We start from the raw sequence: 22,492 nt of genomic DNA on the forward strand, positions 1-22,492 counted from the left end.
ATCGCTATTTACCTAATTTATTGTTATGCAGTGTATAACTTTAAGCCAGCAAGTACGCTCGTAAAATACTTAAAGTAAAAAAGTAACATGTTAATTGTTGCACTCTAAACTTATAAAGCTGAAGTGTTTGTTTGTTTGAACGCGCTTATCTCAGGAACTACGGGTTCGATTTGAAAATAATATTTATCGAGCTAGAGCATAGCCACGCAGTTGAAACCGCGCGCAGCTAGTTATCAATATTTTTATAAAGTTTCACTTATAATACCACAAGAGCTTCAAAATTATCGGGTATTTTCCGATAGGTTCGTTGCAAACAAATGAAGGAGTCAAGTTTTTAGTCAAGGTTAAAAAATCACGAGCGCGAAGCGCGAGTAATTTTTCCTGAAAAACTTGACGACTTTATTTGTTTGCAGGGAACCTTGAGGGAAATGCCAGATAATTTTGAAGCTCGTGTGGTATTCGGGAGATTATTTTTCCGTCCCAAATGTCGGCCAATAATTTTACAATTGAATTGAACCTGTCAGTTTGACGTCAACGACCAGAAAATTTTCAAAAAATTATCAGTATAATACCATGTAGGTTGTAGCACGTGACGTCGAATGGTGCAATTCTATTGGTCGATATTTGGGTCGGAAAAATAATCATCTAAATTGGTTTGGAAGTTTTTGCAAAACAACTTTATCCGTCCATACAAAATATCTATTCATGAACTTGTAACTTGAGGTTTGGATTATTAGTATTACTAGCTTTCCGCCCGCGGCTTCGCCCGCTTTGTCTAAAACATAATAAATTATATACTAAAACCTTCCTCTTGAATCACTCTATCTATTAAAAAAACCGCATCAAAATCCGTTGCGTAGTTTTAAAGATTTAAGCATACATAGGGACATAGGGACAGAGAAAGCGACTTTGTTTTATACTATGTACCTAGTGATGATGTAAGTAATATTTTAGGTAAAAAGAAAACAAGTTTACATATTTTGTCATGAACTTTATTATGTCTTAATCTTTACTTGATACTCTCATAAGATTCCATAATGGTATATTATGTTATACAGAAAGAAACATTTCACGATAAAGGCCTCTTCAGACGAAGCGAATAAAATATAACAACGCTTCGTTCACGATCGAGCAATTATTAAATTTATTCAAATATTCAATAAAAATATTTATAACGAGTGAATATTATGAATTATTCATTGCTTTGAACATAAATGCGACTATAGATAAAATAAAATACAGTGCCAAATCCGATTTTATCATTATGTAACCAATACTATACCAAATCACTCGTTAGAAATAGCTTCAAATGTCTGATTTTAATTAGTTTATTTTGAAGCAAAAATATTCCAATATCGTGAACGAAAAGCGTATTAAAAGGAAAATAGCGTTTCCTGAACATTCTGAAAGGGCTCTTATCTAACAACATGAAAGTACACAAAAGTTTACACATCTTAAACACAAACACAAATAAATAATCCGTAAAACACACAAGATCGTTACATTCAAACATTAAAGTCGGATGAGAACGTTAAAATTATGAGTACATAGCCATAAATCCTATTTTATACACTTAATTTGGCAATTAAGTAAACGAATTCGAGACTTATTCTCTTCGAATTAAGACATATTATACAAGTACCGTACTTTACATTAAATTTTACATACAGTCTTTAAGTTCTAAATTATTTACAACGACGCCATTTTAAATGACGCCAACCTAAGATGTATTGGAGTTCGGTTCCGCGAGTGAGGTCAAAACTTTAAACCCATTCATAATGGAATTATGTACAATCAAAAACGTTATGGGCGCTCTACACAATGGGCAGCGTTGGCCCAACAAATGGTCGATATTTGCCGCCATTATGTCGATTATGAATAAACATCTACAATGAAGGATCATAAACATTTAGTCCACTATCGTGATTGCCTCTACTCGCCCAACGTTGCCCATTGTGAAGATCCCCTCAAACTATGAACGATAAAATGTCTGTGTATGTACATTCGTTTAGCGATATTTACAACTATGTATATCAGTGACCACTATCTCTACGCACTTTACACATAATTGTAAATATCTTCCATTTCTCATACGTTCATTTCGGACATGGCGGCTTGTGGGACTCTGGACTTTTGGGAGAAATGTGGGGGTGGGGAAGATGGTGGGATTGAGCCGTTACCAGACGTTTGGGATTGACCTGTTTGGGCTTGGACATCTGGTAGATTTCCACTGCTCATGAACGTGGCATTCTTCGGCAATGTCATACAACTAGACGCGTTGCAAATTTGATTTTGGTAACTGAATCCTACCTTCCTGGGCAAAGTCGTACACTGTCCCCGATTCGGGCTGGATTTCTGCTGTAAATTCGACATTTGTATCCCCGTGTGACAAACGTTTGGACAATTTTGATTGGTAAAGTGTGGCACGCGATTCGTCATAGCAATAATCGCGTTTTTATCTTGATGGTCTATATCAACTATTGTGCTGGAACTCTGCGAATGGCCAACAAAATAATGGGGATGTTTAGAAACACTATCGAATGTCGAATTGTGATTCCGCTTTTGTTGTTGCAGCGCTTTCACTTGTAACCTAGTTTTATCTCTTTGGTAGTATACTCCTGCGAAAATTAGCACGTTCAAGATTAGTAACGAACAACCAATTGCAATAGTGACGCTTAGAGCAGTTGAATACGCAGTATAACTAGCCACTTCTAAATTAGAAACGTCTTGAGTCTGCGAATTATTCGGTTGGCTCTGAGTCACGGGGGAACCGGGTCTAGCCGACATGAAACTTATACACGTAGTTACGTATGTATCCATAGTAGTTGATGGTATATCTAGGGTCATATTAAAGGATTTTCTATACAGTTCTAGGGTGGGGTCGTAATAGTTCGCGCGTGTGAGGGGATCGGGTCGAACTAGACCGTCATAAAGTTCTGGGTCGTTATGGTTACGGAAGAGATTGTGTTTCGCGACGACGTCTTTCATACCAGCGCGGTGGATTTCGGGGATTAAGCGGAGCCAGACTGAGAGTTGGTGCGCTCGGTAGTGGTTCTTCATGCGTGGTTTCATTCCTGTAAAGGAAATTCTGCTATAGCTAACTATTTATTAAACTCGGTAATAAATAATAATAAATAAATAAATATTTCAGGACAATTTTCACACACGGCACAATCTGACCCCATACTTAGCTTTCGCTTGTGTTATGGAAACCAGATGGCTGATAAACATATATATATATAGATTAATACATAGATTAATTTATAAATAAATTTATAAATAAATACTCATATAGATAATTAACACCCAGACACAGAGCAAACATCTATGTTCATCACACAAATATTTGCCCCGGGTGGGAATCGAACCCACGACCTCTGGCTTGGAAGGCAGGGCCACCACCAACCAAGCAAACCGGTCAGCAGGTAACACAACAGCTGTAAGAGTATAATTGTGTTAACGGTACTATAAGTGCAAAAAACAGTCAACAGTACAAAAAAACAGTCTAGTGTATGTGGCGAACTTATCACAAAGCAGTTATCTCTTCCAGACAACCGGGGCAAAAGCTCAATCACCTTAAGGTAAGGTATAAATTTGTACGTTAAGGTAAGGCAAGATAAAAACACAAAGAACAAATTTAATAAATGAAAAGATAGATTTATAACTATAGGTACCTAGTTCAATCCATATAATTTGATAAGGACCCTGCATTAGAAACTTTAATAGGAAGTTTTATTGTTAATTTTATGCTATATACGTAAACTAATAATGCATAATACAAACTCACCTATTTCCAAGTACTTCTGATGCAGCGTGTCGTATTCATCCCAAACAATGCTCTTGTATTTGTTCCTTTCTCTCGATATCGGCAGCACTGATTCTTGACGTTGAAGCTCGTTGGGGTTTCTAGGAAAAATATATTAAATTTAATACGATAAAATTATAGATTCGAAGAATGGGATCAGCTAAATCGGATTCAATAGTGTTATTGTTTCATATACTTGTTCGTTATAACAACAAAATTATATCAGGTAATTATTTTATTCCCAAAATATTCATTATACTGGCAATTGCCTGGCAGAAATCGCTTAAAAGTTATGAGGCCGCCTATTGGTAACATGGTAAGTACGTTTATTTCCCTTTTGTTTCCTTTTCTGTATTTATGCATGTTTTAAATAAAGTGTATTGTCCTGTGGTTTATGGAAAGCTTTTCAAATGTTATAAATTAATAATTCCATGAGATAAAAATTGTCCTAAATTCTAGCGCGCAAAATGATTTACGCTGCCTGCAGCTTTAAGCTTCATATTTTATAAACCCATAAAACTTATGAAAATGTTTCGCTCATTATGCACTAAGAAATATCCTCAGTGTCACTAAAAGCACTTTAACTCGTTACATAAAGTCACGAATATCTCCGAAACTTATTTCCCGCGTCAAATACTGAGACAGAATTTCCAAGAATATATGGGCAGCCATTTTGAAATAGAAAAAAATAACATAAAGGACAAAAATATATTATGTCCTAATCCCAAAAAATTTATGATGTTTCGTAAATAAATAATTGGTCCGCCATCTTGGATATGCTGCCATATTGGATTTAGAATGACGTCACAAAGATAAACATGCATAATGTCATCCAAACTCAAATTTCTGCTCAATCGGTTAAAGATATTTGCTTCAAAATTATTGAGTTACAATATTTCATCCGAACATACATTGCAAGTTATTAAAAAGCTCGTAAAAGCTCATGAAACCTACATTTGCACTAAGAAATATATTTAGTGTCACAATTTAAAGTGGTTTTGCACTTTAACCAGTTACATAAAGTCACAAATATCTCCGAAACTTATTTCCGCGTCAAATACTGAGACAGCATTTCCAAGAATATATGGGCGGCCATTTTGAATCTTTATGCAACAGTTGTGTAAAACTGCTGGTCAGTATAAATGCTTGCTGCGGGATTGAGGTCAGAACATGTGGTGAGATAAGATTGAGTTGATAGGATGTTAAATTTATTTAACATTTTGATATGAATTTTTGCTGGTTTGGTTTTGAATTTGGTTTGAAACTGTATTATGATTGGGACTGCACAATTTTTCTAATAGTAATTCGTAGTATTATAAAATTTGTAAATTTTTTTATTGCCTTACAGATATGTGTAAATAAATTAATTTTAACAACAAGATTTGTTGAATTGTATTTTTATCTTGAAAATTCTGTATAAAAGTCTCTTCATTAGTGTATTCCCTATATTGTTGCCGTTAATATTCAAATACGTTTAATATTCCAATATATAATCCAATAAAACCATTTGCTCTATAATGCGACTAAATACAAACAAGAAATAATATAAAGCATAAAAATCCGATAAACAAAGATCCTATTACGAGGTGTAATCGTATTACAAGGGAAAATAGACCGTATGTAACATACAATAGAGGTTAGAATAAATTTGAGTGGAATGTGGTAAACCCTTACATTCAGGTCAGGTCGCATGTTAGACAATAAATTGTAAACCTATAGGTTTAATTCTTTGGCTTCTAAGTCTTAACAAGATAGGGTGTTTATTGTAGAAATTATAAGAATGAATTGCCCTTATCAACACTGGCTTAACAACGTGTATTTTCAAATTATTTTCCATTTTAACCGACTTCTTTTAATTTTTCTAAACAATATTATTACTTCGCCTAAGTATATTATAAATTAAGAGTTAAGTACCGTGTACACTTGGGAACAAGTGCATGCGTTTACTATTTAATAATCCATATCTACTAATATATCTATACTAATATTATAAAGAGGAAAGGTTTGTAATTATGTATGTATGTATGGTTTTCACGCATAAACTACTGGACCGATTTTGATGAAATTTGGCACAGACAATCTTTAGACCCTGGGAAAGAACATAGGCTACCTTTTATTGCGAAATGTGTACCACGGGCGAAGCCGGGGCGGACCGCTAGTCTATTATAAAAACGAAAGTAAATCTGTCTGTCTGTCTGTTACTCAATCACGCCTAAACTGCTGAACTAATTTTTATGAAAGATATGGATTTGGTATGGAGATATTTTGATACCCGAGAAAGGACATAGGCTACTTTTTATCCCGGAAAAATGACGCAATCCCGGAAATCCCACGGGAACGGGAACTATGCGGGTTTTTCTTTGACTGCGCGGGCGAAGACGCGGGCGGAAACCTAGTAATTATTATATAGGTACGAACATTACCCTCTATAGCAGTCGGTTAAAACAATAAAAACGCAATACAACCTGCATCATAACACAACCTTTATTCTCTTTCCTTCACTTTAACTTTATTTAACGGCGTCTATAAAATTTAATATCAATAAATATTATCTTCAAAAGACGTCATATTTCACGACGCCATATTAATAAAGGGGATTTCTTTGTTTCAGACAAAATGGCGGACAGTCTAGTTAGCGGTGCTTTTATTTATTATTTATATATTTTAGAAAATTATTGAAAAGGAATCGTGATAATGTTACCCTCGTTATTTATAAATGTTTCTTTGTAGTTGACATTTCGTGAATTGATGGGCTGTTTGTGTATATTTAGATTTCACTTTTCTTCTTAATATATTATTTAAAAATATGCAAATTAACTGAATGTCACGTCGTCGTTTCAGCCGTGGGACGTCCACTGCTGGACAAAGGCCTCCCTCAGGGTTTTCCACCACGACCGGTCACCGGCGGCCTGCATCCAGCGGCTCCCTGCCACTCGGACCAGGTCGTCTGTCCATCTTGTGGGTGGTCGTCCCACGCTTCGTCGCCCAGTACGTGGTCTCCATTCGAGAACCTTTCTGCCCCAACGGCCATCGGTTCTGCGGGCTATGTGCCCAGCCCATTGCCACTTCAGCGTGCTAATCCGGCGAGCTATGTCGGTGACACCGGTTCTCCTACGGATCTCCTCATTTCTGATTCGATCTCGTAGGGAAACTCCGAGCATAGCCCTTTCCATAGCACGTTGAGCGACGCTGAGCTTGTGCACAAGGCCCAGGGTTAGAGACCACGTTTCTGTACCGTATGTCATCACTGGCAACACACATTGCTCGAAGACTTTTGTCTTCAGGCACTGAGGGATTTTGGATGAAAAGATGTTATGTAACTTCCCGAACGCTGCCCATCCGAGTCGGATTCGACGATTGACCTCTTTCCCGAAGTTGGACCTGCCTAATTGGACCGTTTGTCCGAGGTAGACATATTCGTCAACAACTTCGAGAGTAGAGTTTCCAACAGAGACTGGAGTGGGCACAACATGGACATTCGACATGATTTTCGTCTTGTCCATGTTCATGCTAAGGCCCACTTGTTGTGAAACTCTGTAGAGGTCATCGAGCATTGCATTAAGGTCTTCCATGGATTCTGCCATGACTACGATATCATCGGCAAAACGAAGATGAGAGATGTACTCGCCGTTAATATTGATGCCAAGTCCTTTCCATTCCAACAGTTTGAAAGCATCTTCCAAAGCAGCGGTAAAAAGTTTGGGCGAGATCACGTCGCCTTGTCTAACACCGCGCTGCAATGGGATTGCCTTTGTGCACTGATCTTGTACTCGGACTGACATTGTGGCGTGTTCGTACAAGCTTCTCAATACTTCGATGTACCGATAGTCAATACGGCACCGCTGGAGAGACCTTAATACGGCCCAGGTCTCGATCGAATCGAAGGCTTTTTCATAGTCCACGAACGCTAAGCATAGTGGCAAATTATACTCCTCGGTTTTCTGTATAATTTGCCGCAGCGTGTGGATGTGGTCTATGGTGCTAAAGCCTTTACGGAAACCGGCTTGTTCGGGAGGCTGGAAGTCATCTAACCTGCGTTCGAGACGATTCGTGATAACCCTTGAAAACAGCTTATAAACATGACTCAAGAGTGATATCGGTCTGTAGTTCTTCAATAGGGTCTTATCTCCCTTTTTGAAGAACAGAACAACCACACTCCTGCTCCATGCTTCAGGCGTTGTGCCCTCGAGCAAGGCGGAACTGAATAGCCTCTGGAGCATTCTGAGGATTGGTTTTCCACCCGCTCTCAATAGCTCAGAGGTAATTCCGTCCTCACCCGGCGCCTTGTTGTTCTTAAGCTGTTTCAGAGCTATCCTAATCTCGTACAGGCTGATGTCCGGGATATCTTCGGTGAAATGTCGGGTTAGTCGGGCTCTTGGGTCTTTCGCCGGACTATTAACAGGCTTGGCAACTGAGGTGTAAAGCTGCCGGTAGAACCTCTCGACCTCTCCTAATACCTCTGACTTGGCCGACACTACTACGCCACGGTCTGTCTTCAGCTTCGTCAGCCGGCTCTGCCCAATAGACATATCTCTTGCAAACACTTTCGAGCCTTGGTTTCGCTTAATCGCTTCCTCAATGCTTGAAGCATTAAAGGAGCGAATATCGTGTCGCAGAGATTTAGATATCCGTCTATTGAGCTGCCTATATGACTTAGCATCTTCAGATGTGCGCAGTGGCATAGAGCGCCGGTCTGCCATAAGTTTCAGAGTGTGGTCAGAGAGTTTTTGCGGGTTTACTTTACGGGTTTTAAAGTGGGACCCAACCGCGCGGATAGTTTCTACCAGCCTGTTATTTAGATCGTCCACTGAAACGCTACTGTCGAGGCAATCGAAGCGATTTTGCAGTTCCAGTTGAAAGCTTTCGGGATTTTGGATTTGTTCATGGCAAGGACGGAGCGTAGACTTCATCAGACGAGATCTCTCACGTTTGACATCGATATTCAAGATGCCTCGTACCATTCGGTGATCGCTTCCGGTTTTCACCCTGTGGATCACGGAGACATCTTTGAATATTTGTCTTTTCGTGGTCATAATGAAGTCTATCTCATTTTTCGTCTTCCCGTCGGGGCTGAGCCAGGTCCACTTCCTGTGGGTCGGTTTCTGGAAGAAGGAATTCATCATAAAAAGACCCTCCTTCTCCAGAAAGTCTGCTAGTCTCTGGCCCCTCGGATTGCGTTGTCCAAATCCAAATTGTCCCACTCTCAACTCATCATCGCCTCTCTTGCCCAACTTTGCGTTGAAATCTCCCATCACAACATTGAAGTGTGTTTTCGAGGTATGTATGGCCCTACTTATGTCCTCATACATAACCTCCACTTCTTCATCGGAGTGAGCCGAGGTCGGTGCGTAAACCTGTATGACCTTCAGCGAATATCTTTGAGATATTCTGAGTATAAGGCACGCAACCCTGCTCGACACACTCTCAATGCTTACGATGTTGTTGACGAGAGATTTGTGGACGATAAACCCGATTCCACCTTGGGACTGTTGGTCGCCCTCCCGGTAGAAGAACAAATTACCGGACGTCAACGTTACCGTGTCCTCCCCCTCTCTTCGGACTTCTGATAACCCTATGACATCCCAGCGTAATTTGCTCAATTCTTCTTCCAGCTCAACAATCTTTTCATCCGTCCTCAATGTGCGTGCATTGTATGTTACCAGGGCCAGGGGTCGTCGGGAGTGGTAGCCGGATCGCATCCGGTGATTCTTAGCACCCCTTGCCCCGCCGTTACCATAGCCGCTACCGTAGCCAGGAATAGCGGGGCTGCCGGGTACTAGGGGCCTGGTTAAAGGTGTACAATCCATGAGGGGATTTAATGCCAATACTCGCCACGCTTGGCAGGCGGGTTGGCGAGCGCAGTAGATGTGCATGTAAGTCACGGAACGCTGCTGCCCGTTCCGGTATCAGGTATCCCTTAGTCGCCTCTTACGACACCCACGGGAGGAGATGGGGGAGTGCTATTCTTAAACCGGCACCCCACGGAATGTCACGTAAATAACATAAATATTTTGGTTTGTATCTTTAAAGCTATCGAATGTTTATACTTAATTTGATAAAACTTTCACTTAATTGAGGTGAATGGAAACATTACACGATTATTAATTTGGTGAAATGCATAGGCAAAAATATATAGACTTTACACATAAAATTACATACCTAAAATATACAAAATTTAAAAATAAATATTGTAAACTGTACTTAATAAACACAGCAGCCGTTTTAATTCCAGTAAAAAAAATCCTGCCAAAGCAATATGACACTTACCCAGTTCTAATAAAGTTCGCCATATACAGTATGAACGCTTCAGACAAGGCCACTTCAGACTTGGTGTAGTTTTTGGGAAAGTGTCCCAAACCGTCTACGAAAGGTGCCCCGAATAAATAGGGCAGTTCTTCCCCGTGCACTGAACCCATACGCTGAAACAAAATTGTATTGTTGGAGCTCTCTTTGTATAATATTATATAATGCATTTTGGTATGCATTGTAAGTCCTGTTTTGGATAGGAGGAAAGGAAACCGAATTATTTGGTTTTAGATTAAAATGTTATTTTATGTAGGATGACTGTACAACGTAACTGTCAGATAAAAAAATTATAATACATAGTTAAATATGAAAAAAAAAAAACTATAAAAACACTCAAAAACATATTGGTAAAGGAAGTATCGCGAAAGGCTTGAGCCCATAGAAATCTAAATAACAAGACACTAGAAGTCGTAAGCGTGCGTGACCTTGTCGCCACTCAGGTGATTTGCACATCACCAGTTGCATTCGTCACTGTTCAGTTGCTCTGGAGACGTATGAGTGTATACATGGTGTGTTTCAGCAATTCCCATTGCGGAAATTCTTCCACAAGTTGTAATTATACTTATAAAGGAATAATATTTCATCGGAAAATATTTTTTTTTAGAAATAATGCCGTTTTTCCTTAAAATTATAGAATATTTACAAGTATTACGAGTGTCACCATAGTAATCGAAATAACAATGAATGACACAGTCTACCATTCTTATTATCACGTTTGTTCGTATTGGAGCAAAAAGTCTCATATACTTAGGGATGTTATTCTAAAATAAACCGTAAATTCGTGCGTTAGGATACATATTCAAAAGCTTAATTTAATAGTTAAGTTAGTTTTCACTAAAATCGAGCTGTCCAATAAAAGGCATAGTTTACTTGTGTGTACTGTTTAGCTTTCGGTTTGAATGTGTTGATTTTGGCGACAGCGGTTTTCATACGAATTATGACAATAAAGCACTTCTATGTGTCTTGTTATTTAGATTTCTATGCTTGAGCCCTTTCGGGCTTTACTTTAAAATAATTATAAATGTATATATACATGATATATCAAAGAATAACAATTCTAAAATTGGACACAGTTATTAATAGTTTCTTAAACAGCCAAGAGAAACAACTAAAAAACAAATATTTGTAAAATGAAGTTAACTTTGATAATATTAAATTATAAAGATCTTTATAAAAGTTTGTTATAAATTAAATCACTTAAACTTAGATACTATTTTAAACAATAAACTTTATTTTCAAAGTCGTTTAAATAAGTTCAAACATTTTGTCTGTTCAATGAAGCTTAAAGAATAATTGATAAAAGTCAAACTAATAACATTCGTTAAGATCAAAGAACTAATGTATATAATATATAAAATACTATTTAACTTATAAAATATAATTTTTGCTATATTTATAGAGTATTTCAATACTTATAAACGAAGCAATTACAGAAACGAAAATATAATCAAAATGATTTTTACACATTATATTTATTCTATTCAACAGCTAACCCACATTAAATTTAATTGTTTGTTTAGTCTCAAGATCTAAAGCACAAATCTTACTCAAAATTCATGAAATATATATAAATAAATAAATAAATAAGTAACAAGGTAAATTAGAATTAAGTAACTTTCTGCAATGATCACTCGATATCATTATGTTTTTATTTTAGCCACATCAAATACATACATTCTTCATTATTTATATACTTACTTGCACAAAACCACATACAATAATATAATCTGACTACAGCACAGTTAATATAAAACTTTAATAAATTAAATAAAAAACGCATAAATACCTGAGGATAATCCCCATCCTTAGTCTGATAGTCGAACACATAGAAGAACGCATTAGGCCCAGAATCCGGTGAACTCTTAGCGACGGATAGAAAATCTCCCGTTTGCACCAAAGGCGCTACGTACTGCGCATCTGATATAGCTAATACTGCTGCGTCTCTCGTGTTTATTGGATGCTGTTGACAAATACTGATTATTACTAGCTGTCCCGGCAAATGTTCTGCCTTACTCTTATCACTTAAGCCTGAAGGGTATGAAAAATAGAGGTTGGCACACAAAATTTCATGAGAATCGCTCCAGTCATTTCGGTAACTAACATTGACACGAGAATTTTATTTTAATTTACTTTATACACCTAATACTGTAACTTTTTTTGTACTGCCAACATTCCTACAACGGGGTGTTACCATGCATGAAGCAGTATTATTTCCAGTGTGGAAAAACGACAGAGCTAAGCTAAGCTAGACGACCGCGTGCTTTATGATATCAAACGAAACTTATACTAAAACATACATCACGCATTTATTGCCAAGAAATGTATTGAAACTGAGATAGGCAAAGTCATACCTAAAGCTACAAAAAATAGTAATATTGGATCCATTACCTGAAAATAGAAAGTCTAAAAGCTTTTCTTAGTAGTAATTTCAAAACAAAAAATACTCAGAAATGTAACTGGCAGTTAATTACATCTAAATATACAAGTATGAAATAACCTTATTTTCTTATTAATTTTCTAATAAATCCCAAAATAGATTCATGTAAAAATTATGGCTCTGTATTTAGTTGGTTAATTACTAAGTAATAATTAGTTCAAACATTTTTACAAACTAGCATAAGATTTGAACAATAGAGAAGTCTGAAGAGTAGAAGAGAAACTTATAATATATTCTTAATAGTACGTAGAAGTTATAGCTTTTGAAATATCGGTACATGTGCGCGAACATAAGCACAATATATGTAGCAAATGTAACAATAGTTCTATTTGAAACTTCCACAGTATTCATAATCAAACTATAGAGTTCTAGTTAATAATCGATGAACTTGAAACTAATGAAATACCAAATTCTGAAACCGACCTAGTTAATTAGCACATAAGTTTCAAATTTCAATGGAAAGATGTCAATAGCGATTTAGCTGAATTTCAACTGCACGATGACTTCGGCTTAGAAATTTAGATCCGTGCCAAATGACTATTGTTCCGAGTTTCCAATATAGAGACGAGGCAAATTTGTATCAGTTGGGTCGTTTAGATTGAATCAATTTTCGATTTGTCTTCGTCTTGAGTTTAACGTTTTTTGCGAGGCTTCAGCTAATGGTGTTGGCTGAGGGAATAAATAATTTCAATTCAAATTCGCGTTTTATTTCGAGTTTGGGATCCGATATTAGCTTTGGGAAATAGGTCATAACTTTAGAGTGGGTGTGATTAGGCATATTCTTACTTTCATGATATTATTTTACTTGATTTTTAAAGTAAATACCTATTCTCTACAGGCTACAGTATAAATAGATTTTGAACATGAATATAATTTTTACGTCTAAGCAAAAAAATTCAAAGAAAACGTATGAAAAAGGCCCATTAGTACCGTAATTCCTTGGAGGCCCTCATCAATCATTTGAATCACATATTATAATGTCCAAACGAAAAATCTCAAATTCCGCAGGTTACTTTATTCCCCAATCACGTACAGAGGTAATCGAAAATCGATAGATAACTTTCGGTCAACAATATGACAAGAGCTGATTGCGCTGGTAAAGATTTATTATATCTCATAATAAGAACATTCTACGACATTGGGGCCTTCAAGAAAAGAGCTTATTTGTCCATAAAAGGCCGGCAAAGCACCTGTAACACTTCTAGTATTACAAGTGTTTATAGGCGGTGGTGACCACTTAACATCAGGTGGCCCACCTGCTCCTTTGCTTGCTCTGACATAAAAAAAAAAAAGAAACCTTACCTGAACGGTCCGTTCCCAATCAGTGTATTCATTGACGATGGTGAAGAAAATCTCGCTCAAGTGATATGTATAAGCATTCCTCACGTAGGTCCTGAAAAATATGTTTATGTAGAAGTTTCTATTGTGGAACTTTTTAATACTCTCTCGAACGCAAACAAGATATTCAGTGAAATTTTTCTCATAAAAATATGGTCTTGCATTTACATTCATGTTATTGACACGTTTAGAGAAATAGGTCAATCGAAATGCTATCTGATAAAGTTTCAATTTGAAATATCGAAAGCTAGAAAGCATTTCATAATACTATTAAGAAATAGAACTGCCTTTGAATAAAAGAAGAATTCATATTATAACAGAGGCACAAACAAATACAATGCCGCCCGGTTAAAATCACGGGACGAAAATGTTTTCTTATTCGCAACGAAACATGCTAACAAGACGCGCAAACAATCCGCTGTACAAACACACTCACCGTATTATTTTGTCCCTCCTCTCGCCCTCGAAACCGTTCTGAATGTCCTGAGCTGAAAATTTCCAAAGTGCCTCGCTCGTTACAACTCCGAATAGCAGATCATATTTATTCTGTCCGCCTCTTATCCCGAAAATCCTATCTCCGCTCCTTTTGTCCGCCTTGAAATTGTTCACCCCGGATACGCTCGTGAAGCCTTGAAGATCGTTCGGTATGAAAAATGTGAGTAATTCCTTCGCGTAGTCCGTTTTGACAACCACACCGTCGACTGAAGGGCCGAATGCGGTCAAGTAACTGGGCGTACTGATTTCAGCGGACATAAGTTCTTGGAGAGGTACTTCGCGAAGGCAATCCACTATTAGTTCATGGTCCTTGACTATGTCTTCAGGGAGAGTGCAGTTGGATTGCTTGGCGAGTTGGACGGAATAGTTAACAGGGTCTTCTACTAACGCCCATGAGCTCAACGCTGATCCAGATAGTAAAATTGCTCGATGGAAAAGACCTGCAAAATTATGGATAGTATTATCTCACACCTAACGTTCTTACGAGCACTTACTAAAGATCCTTCACGTTTTTCGCATAAAATATCACACGTTAAACTCGAGCTAAACCTTTTTTAAAGCGCAGTAAGCGAGAATTGCAAAGAAATTTCGATTTAGTTATTTTTCACACGGCGCTAACTAGTTAAAAATAAAAATAAATTCTCTCCTCTTACGTTTGACATTTCTCGCAAGCCTAAATATGGTATAGCAATTTTACAATTTAAATTGGCTCGTTGAAGCAAATTTATATTTTAATTTAGAAGCTGAGCATCTTGATGAAAGGAAATGTCATTACAGATTTGAATATAGAAAGTTTTACCAGGCATAACGGTCGGAGAAATCATTAGGAAGTTAATACAGGCTGCTCCAGAACCATGTCCAAGCATAGTTACGTTCCCCGGGTCTCCTCCAAACAGAGCAATGTTCTGCTGAACCCAATGCAGTGCTGCTATTTGGTCCATAAGTCCATAGTTTGCTACTCTTGCTTTGAGATGAGGTATAGGGTTCGCGTTTAGGAAACCTGTACAAAAATGTTCATATTAATTAGGTGTCGCTGAAAATCAGCTCTACAATGAAGGCCTATAATATGCTTTTCATTGTAAAATGCTGAGCGGCAATCCTTTTAGCATTTAGGTTGTTAGATTAAGTAGATTGTAAGTACTTAAATTGTTAATTTTAATATTGCCTATCTGCTAATAAAAAGTTTTATTATTATTAATATTTTATTATTATATTAATTATAAGTAAAATATTTAATATTTAACGTGACTTTGAGTCTAATTATCAAACAAAAGGCTTTCGATTCGATATTTGATGTAGAAATATGTATTCAACCCGCTTTTATGCAATTTTTCATAAATTCACAATAAAACGTATTCAACGTTCGGGTCAAAATAATAATTGAATTGAAAAACAATTTATTTCCCTTCCAGTTTTTCCGTCGCCTAAAATAATACAATCATATATCAAACGCCGTGACAACAATGAAACATTTGTTTTGATTAACGCAGACGCAAATAAGTATTTGTGAACGAGGAATACGGAAAATATAAATGCCCACCATTTTCCCTGCCTTCAGCTGTATTTGCAATTATTCTTTGAATCGCTAGACCTAGCTAAGAACTTGCTGCTACATTATGAGCATGAATATGATATAAAATACGATCTTGTGGGACATGATCCCGACCTTTATCTTTAAAGTAATAAAACCTACCCGTCTTGGAGTAAAATAAATTACCCACGAGGAAAATTTTCACTTAGGAGATTTTATCGAAACATTTCCTCTTTTAAATGGATGAGGCTCTATTGCACATTTAACATCGAGTTACAAACGATTCACGGTACTGAGACAATTTATAGGACGTTACTTAGTTTTATTTTTCTTCAGGCTTCAATCTAATTATTCGCAGCTCTCGAGCGATAGCTTCGTCACGTTTCACTTTGCTTAATTAAACATTTCTTGTAGCGCTTTTCAATGTTAAGTTAATTTCGTTCGCGGCTGGAAATTGTGCTATAACACGTAACACGTACGATACATTTTCGTCTGACGTCGGGTTGTTTAAATTTTAATGAATTCATTATGGCGACATTTTCACATAGGTATGCATATTGGACGCACCAAGTGGAGTTTGGAGTAACTACAAAATGCGACAATGTTCTCTGCATGTGTACGATATTATATCCCTTTAAAAACGTATTTCACGCTCGAAGTGCTATGTATGCGTGGGAACATTTAAATTTCACGATACAACGTTGACAATAAATTGGAGTAAAATACTTTTTCATACTCTGATTTATAGGCTCGGAATAACAATGCACAAATATTGTTTCCAAATTATTCGAGGAAACAATTTGCTTTTAATCGTCGTTGTGTGCAATTTTAATTACTGGCTGTAGAGAAAAAGTAATAAAGTGATTTATTTCTTGCAAGTTTAAAGCTATTGCATAGCTTCTATCGCGGGCCTTGAGCGCGGGGACCGAATCGAGAAATTCCGTAACGAAAAAACCTCACGCTCCCCACTCCGACGGGCACGGAGGTGTGGCTTGAAGGCATAGCATGCAATAGCTTTACCGCGGCAGTCCCCGAGTGCTACACGTCTTTTTATTGAAGAATTAAATTCGTCACACGTTTGAGATGATTGATGTTTATTTTGTATCGTTATCTTAGCAAACGCGAAATTCCGGTAACTTTTAAGTTTCAAACGACTTTGTTCCTTGGGGTAAGATTGATATTTATAAAACTTTAAACTTTACGTTCTTAAAGCCAGATTTATTAACATTAACTTGTCGTTTTGATTATTCTTCAGCGAACAAGTCTCCGTGGAGGAAACTTGGGATGATTTTTTTTAATACAATGAATAAATCGACTTACAAAGTATGTTAAATGGTTTTCTGATTAAAATATTTAAAAAAATCCGATAATATTCCTTTATATTTTTTTATTACTACTGATACTTTACGAAACTTGACTGAGAGGTTCTTATTTATTTATTTTATTTATTAACACTTTAATGTGCTGGCATACAAATAAATTCTTAAAATTAAAACTTAAAACTAGTCCAGCACAGAAGGCGGCCTTATCACTTAAGAGTGATCTCTTCCAGGCAACCTACTGTGTGGAGTAATATTATGTTCTTAGTTTAATTCCCAATCATTTTTTGCCAAAAAAAAGTCTTATCTGGCTAAAAGTCAAACTTCTATTATTGTCAGAATGAACACTGAAACATGCGCAATTGATCTGAATTCATTAGAACACGACTTAATTTTATAAGGTACAAATTGATTTTACTTAACTTAACTTTTACATAAGTATTTGTTATGTAAAAGTAAAATTTCTAGTTAAAGAAACATTTCTCAAAATAGACATAATCCCAAAGATAAAGTACTGTCATTATTTTATATTCCATTGAATCAAATTAAGCATGTTGAATATTAATTGAGTCGCCTAATTAATTCTGTGTTAATACAGTGCAAATTGACTAATGGCTTTCGTATTCATAGGCTTGGACGAGATTATATTAAGTAAGTACATTAAAGATATAATATATATGAATAAATAAACATAGACCAACATCTTATCACAAAGCAAAAAAATGTACACACCATACGACTGATAAACGATCTATCAATATGCTTTTTCTGAAAACTAAAAATTACAATGAAGAAATGCGTAATTTTCTCTGAAGTAGAATTTCCTAAGCGTTACAAATTTTCCATGATCTGGAATTATAAAATAGTCCGTTGATAAACAAATATATTATTCACACTCACACTCGAACCCACACACAAACTCACAGTTCTACAACAATCATAATATTTAACACACATTCATACACATACACTCACAATTATACACACTCACACTCGCAACTAAATACAATCACTCACACACACAAACTCACCTAAAATCCCAAGTCGATAGTTGATCGTAATAACCACGACACCCGCGTAACTCGCCAGGACAGATCCATCGTACACATTCCCAGAATTCCACTCAAAAGATTCCCCATGTATGAAGATGACCACTGGATACTTTGCTTGGAGCGTCGGGCCAACTGTAACAAAGACTTTGGTTCACTTCACATACTTTGTAGTGTTCTGGACACATGTAAAAGACTTTGGTAATAGGTAAAGTCAATTGTTACTTCTAGATATAATATATACGTTTGTGTAATATATTATGCATTATCTTTACTAGTTGCAGTTTAAATAATTGGGACTAATAAATGTTGTTGTGTTTTATAATCTAAATAGAAATGTAACATACTAACTTCAGTTTAACTTCATCCATTGCTTAACGTAAGCTTAACCCAGAGCAGTGTTCCTTACAGGTAAATTAAAGTTAGACATTTATAATTTACTTGGCCTCTTAGAAAACTATGTTTGCTAGTAAAATTATGTAATCAGCCAGTTTCTATAGCGTCGGCACATTTTGTATATCGTGCACATAGTCTTTAATACAGAGTATTATTAAATCAATAAAATGTAAATATATGTATATATATATATCTTAAAAGACAAATTTTATCGAGATAAATTAAGAAATATTTGTGCAGAATACAACAATTTATTTATTTTTTTGGCAGACAAAGGATCTAGAGCTGTTAAACAATTAAACAATTTATTTATTTGTTGCTAGCCTTTAAGATATTTGCACGCTCAACTACGAGCAGAATGTCTAAGAACCTATAAAATTTGTACCTCAGCTATGTAACTACATTCAGCAAATAAAGACAATTTGAATTTGAATTTGAATTTTTTAAGGTCAACTTTTCTTTAATAAAAAAATTGTCTTTAGAAATAGTGAAGATGGTAAATGCCACAACAAAAAATGTACTGTAGACTTATATGTATCTATGGAGTGTGGTATCGTATCTTGATGAAAAAATGGTCTAAATAGTTTCTTAAATATTATAATAGAGATGTGATGTAGGTCTGTTCGAATTATGAGCTAACAATAAAATATAATACTTCAGAAGTCTACTAATTGAAATAAAACAATGCGAGTTATTAGAACGAAACATTGTTAAACACAAAAGAACTTCACTCCGAGCATTATCATTAAAATAATATTCATTAAAACGTTTTTATATATAACGAGAAATAACAAATAATCTGAAAAATGACTCAATAATTTGTGAGAGACCTTTCAAAAGTCCAATTTGTTAATTTTTCAAACAATGTTGCCTCAATTCTTCGTTCTTATAAATAATGCATGAGTTTATATCAGAAGCCTGTAAAATTACGTTTAACGTGTATAATTCTACGGATTATTTTGATACAAGATAATTCTTCCTAGAATTATTGTAACGAATTTGATGATGGATTTAAGCAATTCTCATTAATAAACATTAATATTATTTATATAGGAATTTAATGATTAAATTTTGTAAATATTATTAATAATATACAAAGCTAAGAATTACCAAAATTCAACAAAAAACAACGGATGCCGATTTTAGCGCAGACTAAAACAAAATTTCGCTAGATTTGGAATCAAACAACAAAAAAGACCTCGTGATAAAACTTAAAATACGAACAGGTACTGTCCGTTCAAATATTTAGGATACATATTTCAAAAATATTTGTATCGCAAATAAAACGTTTCGCAGCGAAACAGCAAAAGCGCTGCCTCCGGCTATACATAAATAAACAATATACCTATTTCATTTGCAGAAGTATCGTCAAAAACAGTAATATTATAGAACTACGCTTTCATTCAATGAAATTCTGAACTGCGGTGAAATAAACAATATATCAAATCAAGCGCTTGAATACGCTTCAAATCTATCTCGACGATGGCTTTTCCGTTGGATTTTTGGCTGTAAAAAGTTGAGCCATTGCCTCGGATTATGTTATATCGAAATTTGAATTCACTTCGATATTTGAAAGCGGTCGGTAAATAACCGTTCGCATATAAAGGCTTTTTGATAAACGTTTTTCGATTTTTTTTCCATTCGATTTATGAAATATACTTTTTAAAATTGTATTTATTTTAAAAATCTGTGCACAGGCTGTATGGACCATTTATTTTGAGGTATTTTCTTCAAGCATTTTTCCCATTATACGAAATTATGGTAAAAGCTAGGTAGTATTTATTTAGCTTACTAGCGGTCCGCCCCGTCTTCGCCCGTGGTACATATTTACGTTTTCTCTACATAAAAACCATCCTCGTACTTCAAGGAATATAATAAAAAAAGAATTATCGAAATCGGTTCAGCCGTTCTCGAGTTATGCGCTTACCAACACATTTTGCGATTCATTTTTATATATAAGAAAGATGTGTGATTATAGTACGTAGGTATCATAATAATTGCTTTTACATGGTATTATACAATTAATTAATACATAGCTTGAACAATAAAACAACTTTTTGAACCCAAAGTAAAGTATCCATCCATCTAAATGCATATTCACAATTCACACATACAGCTCGAGTTTCACTTTAAAACCCCAAAGTTAAACCGATTTGTCAACTCTACGCTCTATTCATCAACTTCAAAAAATAGCAAAGCTATATGTTGTGATTAATAACAGTGATAAAAAATAACAATGATACAAAAATAACAGTGAAAAATAGCTGTGACAAAAAATAACAGGGGAAAAAGTAGCAGTGAAGAAAATTACACTGACAAAAAAACAGTGATCCAATTCAAAAGTAACAGTAGCCCACTCAGAATATCTCCAAAACAAACATCAGGCAGAGTAGCTATTACTTAAAATGTTTGAGTTTAACCTACTTTCGCATTCACTTAGTATTTTGATTCGTGAAATAGCTTCATTCTGTTCGTTCTTTGGCATTGTTGATAGATTTCTAGGGCTATTATTTTTCTGCATTCACAAGTTTTGTGGGTGAAATTTCAGTATCTCTGCTGCGGAATATTACTATTTTTACAGCTGGGAAATTTTACGACTAATTTACTGTGCTTGAATAAGTGTATTTTTATGGAGTACATTTTGTTATTGGAACAATAAATAGCATTTTCAATTAAATAATGAAACTGTTACGTGTTATTATTTCGAGTCTTCGTGTTAAAAAGGTAATTATAAAACGTAAGTTTATTAGTTACACTTTACCAAGCTGTGTGGTGGCTGAAACTAAATTATTAACAGAAGAGTTTTAGTTCCAAAATGTTCGTTCTAGGTTCGTCTATTACATAACCTACTATAATAATTTAAGGACAGTTAATGTTTGAATAAATTTACATTTAATTTAAGTAAGAACACTCATTATAACAACATGAACTAAAACTATAAAGCTTCCAACAATTTCGCAAGAAATATAATATTATAATATAAGGACACACATACACACTGCAATATAATATCATCACACATACACTGCTCGTCCATCATGTGCCCTAATTGTCCCCACATTAAATAAGAAATAGCACCATTTAGATCTCCTATTACGTAGTGAGTCGAAATAATTCAAGTCCATGAATAATGTGGACCCAGACGTCATACATGGCGTCTCATATACATGCAAATGAAGCAGTATTTCGTGTTTTGTGGGGACTACAGTTGACACCATTCTAGCTCTGCTGCTATTTAAGCCTTTGGTAGAAATGTGGTGACAGCAAATACACGTTTTAACCAGGGTTGTATGGAAACACCCTACTAGTTATACAGTTTGTATGGATTAAAATGTTGAAGGAATTTTGATGAAACGTGCCAGGGTTTTTGCAGGTACTATCCTACTAATATACCTGTTATACAGGCAAATGTATGGATTAAAATATTGAAGGTATATTTTGATGAAACTTGGCAGTGTTGTTGATTATCTCTATCACGTTCCCAGATAGCATATACGATATTATAAAGCGTTTGTTAGCTGTTTTTGTCGGTAGATAAAATCGTGGGGTACCAACCGATCTACTTATTTTCTAGTTTGCGTATAAGAATGTGAGCCTACTTGTTTTGAAAGCTCCTTTTTCGTATTGAAATGGTATTGATGAGATTAAAATGAATTCGTCGTGTTTTTTTTCTTGATTATTATGCATATTAACCGTCAAAAGTGACCGTTAGTTTTCCTTGACAAAAGATCGCTCAATGTGACTATAGAGGTTTTCATTCCAAAATATATTTTTAAATACATTTCAATTAAAACCTAATTATAAAACTTTTTCTTT

The 22,492-nt window shown here is 35.5% G+C and overlaps 1 protein-coding gene across 1 annotated transcript in view; it reads right to left on the bottom strand.

Annotated features, from left to right (window-relative positions):
- Positions 1 to 990: 990 nt before the first annotated feature.
- LOC149490070 (neuroligin-4, X-linked-like) overlaps positions 991 to 22,492 on the bottom strand; it is a 99,694-nt gene continuing 78,192 nt past the window's right edge. Inside the window, exons 4-11 of the mRNA XM_089714869.1 lie at positions 18,263 to 18,415; positions 15,181 to 15,381; positions 14,323 to 14,821; positions 13,851 to 13,941; positions 11,898 to 12,071; positions 10,073 to 10,224; positions 3,788 to 3,906; positions 991 to 3,074 (exon numbers count right to left, since the gene is read on the bottom strand). Coding sequence (XP_089570995.1) covers positions 2,089 to 3,074; positions 3,788 to 3,906; positions 10,073 to 10,224; positions 11,898 to 12,071; positions 13,851 to 13,941; positions 14,323 to 14,821; positions 15,181 to 15,381; positions 18,263 to 18,415 — 2,375 coding nt within the window. The 3' untranslated portion in view covers positions 991 to 2,088. The remainder of the gene's footprint in view (positions 3,075 to 3,787; positions 3,907 to 10,072; positions 10,225 to 11,897; positions 12,072 to 13,850; positions 13,942 to 14,322; positions 14,822 to 15,180; positions 15,382 to 18,262; positions 18,416 to 22,492) is intronic.

The sequence above is a fragment of the Colias philodice genome, chromosome 3 (genome assembly GCF_061535455.1).
Source record: "Colias philodice isolate Cphi_HAF_F1 chromosome 3, ilColPhil1 Martin Lab GWU primary, whole genome shotgun sequence".
In the NCBI taxonomy this organism is placed as follows: domain Eukaryota; kingdom Metazoa; phylum Arthropoda; class Insecta; order Lepidoptera; family Pieridae; genus Colias; species Colias philodice.